At 33.3% G+C, this 4,083-nt stretch overlaps 1 protein-coding gene across 1 annotated transcript; it reads right to left on the bottom strand.

Annotated features, from left to right (window-relative positions):
• Nucleotides 1-511: 511 nt before the first annotated feature.
• Nucleotides 512-3,120, bottom strand: LOC144558362 (calcineurin B-like protein 1). The gene is made up of 9 exons (XM_078307196.1): nt 2,985-3,120; nt 2,727-2,875; nt 2,396-2,478; nt 2,092-2,151; nt 1,601-1,709; nt 1,282-1,334; nt 1,124-1,204; nt 894-1,006; nt 512-694 (listed from the first exon to the last, which is right to left on the bottom strand). The coding sequence occupies exons 2-9, from the start codon at nt 2,803-2,805 to the stop codon at nt 631-633; spliced, it is 642 nt and encodes a 213-aa protein (XP_078163322.1). The 5' UTR covers nt 2,806-2,875; nt 2,985-3,120; the 3' UTR covers nt 512-630.
• Between the last annotated feature and the right edge of the window lie 963 nt (nt 3,121-4,083).

The following is a 4,083-nucleotide window of genomic DNA, read 5'->3' as shown; positions in this document are numbered from 1 at the left end:
AAGAAAGAAAATTTAATTTATATGGGGATATTGGCTATTATGAGATATTTATGGGGAAATTGGCTATTTTAAAAGTTTGAATGAGTACACCAGAAATTTTCCCTATATATTTTTATTAGAAGGTAAATGCATCTCGAAGACGGGGACTCATAATAGTGATACCACTGACTAAACCCGTGAATAAATGAAGTGTTTACTTTTTTGAATCAATGTATAATTAGTACCAACTCTGCTGATTGAAGTGCCAATCCAGGATAAATGAAGTGTTTACTTGGATATATTTAAGTTCTAATTTAGTACCTAACATTATCTTTAAAATGTTACATATATGTAGATAGTTATGATCTTTAGTTATATAAAAGTGCATCAATTTTATCTAAATAGATTGTATGAGCTTCAAAGAACCTATAAAAGATTGGTTAGAACCTTTTTTTTTTCTTGAAAGAAAAGTGAAGGTCTAGCCTTCAAGTTTCATAAGATTGGTTAGAACTTAATTTGACATAAACTCTCATTGGGGGTCACCTCAGCCACCAATAATTGCATTAAAAGCCTCTCTCAATGAATAATTACAATTTTTATCTAACTTGCGTGGAAAATAAAGTCAAAATAATAAACACAAAATGAGTCATGTCACGTCGCAATATCATCCACCTCTGAGTTGAATACAAAACTTGGAAATGTAGTTGTGATCTCCCTGTTTCACGATTGATGCTGACTGCCATTAGTATATTCTAAATCCAAGATAAAAGAATATATATATATATATATTTTTTTTTTTAAGCTACAGCAATTCCTATGTAAGAGGAAAAGTATGACCCGATGATAGGCAGAGGAAAGATTATTAGGAAGAGTCATTATTTGGTTCAGATAATATAGCATAAAAATGTGCTTACTTGAGATAAGGAAGAGTCATTATTTTCATGAGAGAAGGTCTCTTCGAGACAAAATGATTCCATTCATCCTTGTCTATTTTCCCGTCTTCATTCCCATCTATATCTTGAAATGTCTTTTCCCAAATTTAGAAAGAAAAATGGAAGCAATTAGCACATGGCGTGGAAGAATTAATACTCAATAAACATATATTATATTTGTAACCGAGATCGGATGTTCAATGGGGTCATACCTTGTCCAGAATCGCCTCAATAGTTGCATCAGACAATCTAATTTCCGATTCCTTTTGCAGTGCATCTAACATTTCCTTCACCTAAGAAATAATACAATATTAATTATTTACAATCTGATATTTTAACAATAATCATGGGAAAAGAAAATTGCTTCTACCTCTGTTCGTTCAATGAAGCCAGTATCATCCAAATCATATAGCTTGAATTCAACTGTATTGCCAAACAACAGTTGTTAATTAATGTGAAAACATGATGATTATCCCGGATGAAATTCATACATGTATATACTTATGGCACTAGAAGCACTTTTGATTACAACATCAGGAATAAATAATCATTATTAAATTACTTCAATTACAATTAAAAAACATGCATAAGTTGGGTTCCATAAGATTGAAAATTGCAAAAGAGGAATAAAAAGAGTAATATTTTTTAGGTCGGAATAGTAACTGAAAAGAGAGAACTGGAAGACTTACAATTGACTTTTTCTTCAAGTGAAGTGTGCGGATGGAATACATTAAGAGATTTAACAAAGTCACTGAAATCAAGTGCACCTCTGTGCTTTAGATCAAACAATTGAAAAATCTGCAATTTTTGGAAAAACAAATCACCCTATATTTTTTATGGAATTGAAAGAATTTATGAGGTCCATAGTTTGTGCATCGGTACTTTGTTATGTTTGTCCAATTTTAATTTATATTTAACATTTGCTTGATTTCTGCATTTCTCTAGATACAAATTGATATTAACAATTTTTTTCAGTTGATCCATCATGCCTGGCTATTACAGGTATGGTAATATAAAGTGCATAATGTGACTGACACGATTTCGCCATCAGGAATTCTATTCCATGATCCAAAGATTTTATCTATTAGAAAATCATATACCTTGACTTCAAAATATTGCCCACCCATAAGAAACAAGGAAAAATAATAATAAAAGGAAAGTTTAGATTCAGGGATTCTACCCGGTTGGCAAAAAGATTTTCCTTTTTACTGTTCTTGAACAATGCAAGTTGAAACTCTTCCTGCATAGAAAGAAGAAACAATCAATTTTAACATAATATTTACCAGAACTGCTGAGATATTCTTGAACTGACTCTGTCATCAATTGCTTGTATTAAAATTGAAGGTCTACTAGATTTATTACTGGAGAGTAATATCATAATTAAAAAAGGAAAAAACTCAGTCCATCATCATATGAATAGAGACAGAGGCACAATTGCACAAAGTATAATATTGAATCACTATGCATTTAACTTTGATTGTTACCTTGCTTATGAGACCATCATCAGCCACGGAGCCACTAATATCTTTAAACATTTCAAATAGTGCCTCGACTTCACTGACAGTGACTACAGAATTCACAAAAAAGCAGAATGTCTCAAGTCCTGTTTTTTCAAATCATAAATTACAATTTAATACCAATAGATAGTCAATATTTGACCAACTTTGGTTTTTCCAGTAACATCAACAGCGAGAACCATTTTCTAAGAAATGACATTAATCCAATATGAAATCATTAATCAACTACATGCACGAAAATTGTAAAAATACAAAGAAAAAAAGGAGGAGAGACAGATCAACAGAGATGAAAACTTACAAGATGTTTGCGAAGCAAGCTCTTTGGGACCATCGTACCCTGGAAAACGCTGCTTAAATCTTGAGGGATAGCAGCCCATTGAATCAATCAAAACCCTAGCTCCTCAAATTCAAACCACCAAACCAATCCTCTTTTCACGATCCAAAGATCTGAACAATCACGAATTCACAATGTTTCTTAAAATGTACTATAAGATAGAACTATAATAAGCAAAACAGTCATCACGGATCCAGGAGAGAAATTCTGAAAAACCCTAACCTTAGAAAAGAGGAGAGGGATATGGAGGCGACCTCGATACAACAGGTGGAAAAGGAGGAAACACGAGAGGGGAGGTGATATGATAATGAGGAAAGTTGAGTTGGGGGGAAAGAAATGACTTAGGGGGTGGGACCCGTAGATCGGACCGTTGGTATTAGATCTATTTGTTTCAACGGCAGAGATAGTCTCGGATTAATGGGAATGACTGTGGTGGTCGGTGGGGTTGCATAGGCCGTTATATTTTGGTAATGGGTTCCATAGACTTGGAGCACGTATAAAGCCGCATGATCTGATGGAAGTTATTAACCTGTTGAGAAAGTGGGTCCTGTTTTATGATTCTTATTATTCGTGAACGAAAATGATCCGGGTGCATCGGTTCCTTACTATGGTAATCGCATGGAAATTAACACGTGGCGGGAAACTAGTGAGATACGCGTATCGTTTGGCGCGGCGCCTGGTGTACAGGTTGAAGTTTGACTGTAATCAATTCGTTGACTGAAAATTTGAAAGCATTATTTACTGGGATAAATAAAAAGTAAAATGAAATTGGGCTGGAGGATGTGTAGCCAAGCTGCATTTTGCACAGTTCAAACATAAAATCTCAAATGTCAAACAAATATTATTAATAAAGTGTTTTTTGACGTTATCAAATGTTCAAGAAAAAAAAAAACTTCTTTAAACTTTGAAGGATTGCTCATCATTATCTTGAAATTTTAATAGGTTTTGGAGATAACTTTCACTTTTTGCAGTATGAATTAATGTGGATTGTTAATCTCAGATTGAATTGACGTCATTTTAAGGGAAAAACCAATATTTATTAACGTCATTACTTTTTTTAATGGCTATGAGAACATCTACATTCCTGAAACTCTTTGAGTTTCTAATCTGATGTGGCAGTTTCTAAACCAGTTTCAGGGATGCAGATGAGTTTCTTATTTAGCAACTTTGCTCCAAAGTTTCTTAATAAGAAACCGTTTATAAACTCTGACGTGGCCAAATAATTTGCTGAAATTCTTTTCTCTTGTAATTTATTTGCTGATGTGGCAATTAAGAAACTCTAATTTTGAGTTTCAGGGATGTGAGGGTTTATAAACTTTCA

This window comes from Carex rostrata, chromosome 8 (genome assembly GCF_964058835.1).
Source record: "Carex rostrata chromosome 8, lpCarRost1.2, whole genome shotgun sequence".
NCBI classification, from domain to species: Eukaryota; Viridiplantae; Streptophyta; class Magnoliopsida; order Poales; family Cyperaceae; genus Carex; species Carex rostrata.
The sequence above is the reverse complement of the archived record's forward strand: the minus strand, read 5'-3'. Positions and strand labels throughout refer to the sequence as shown.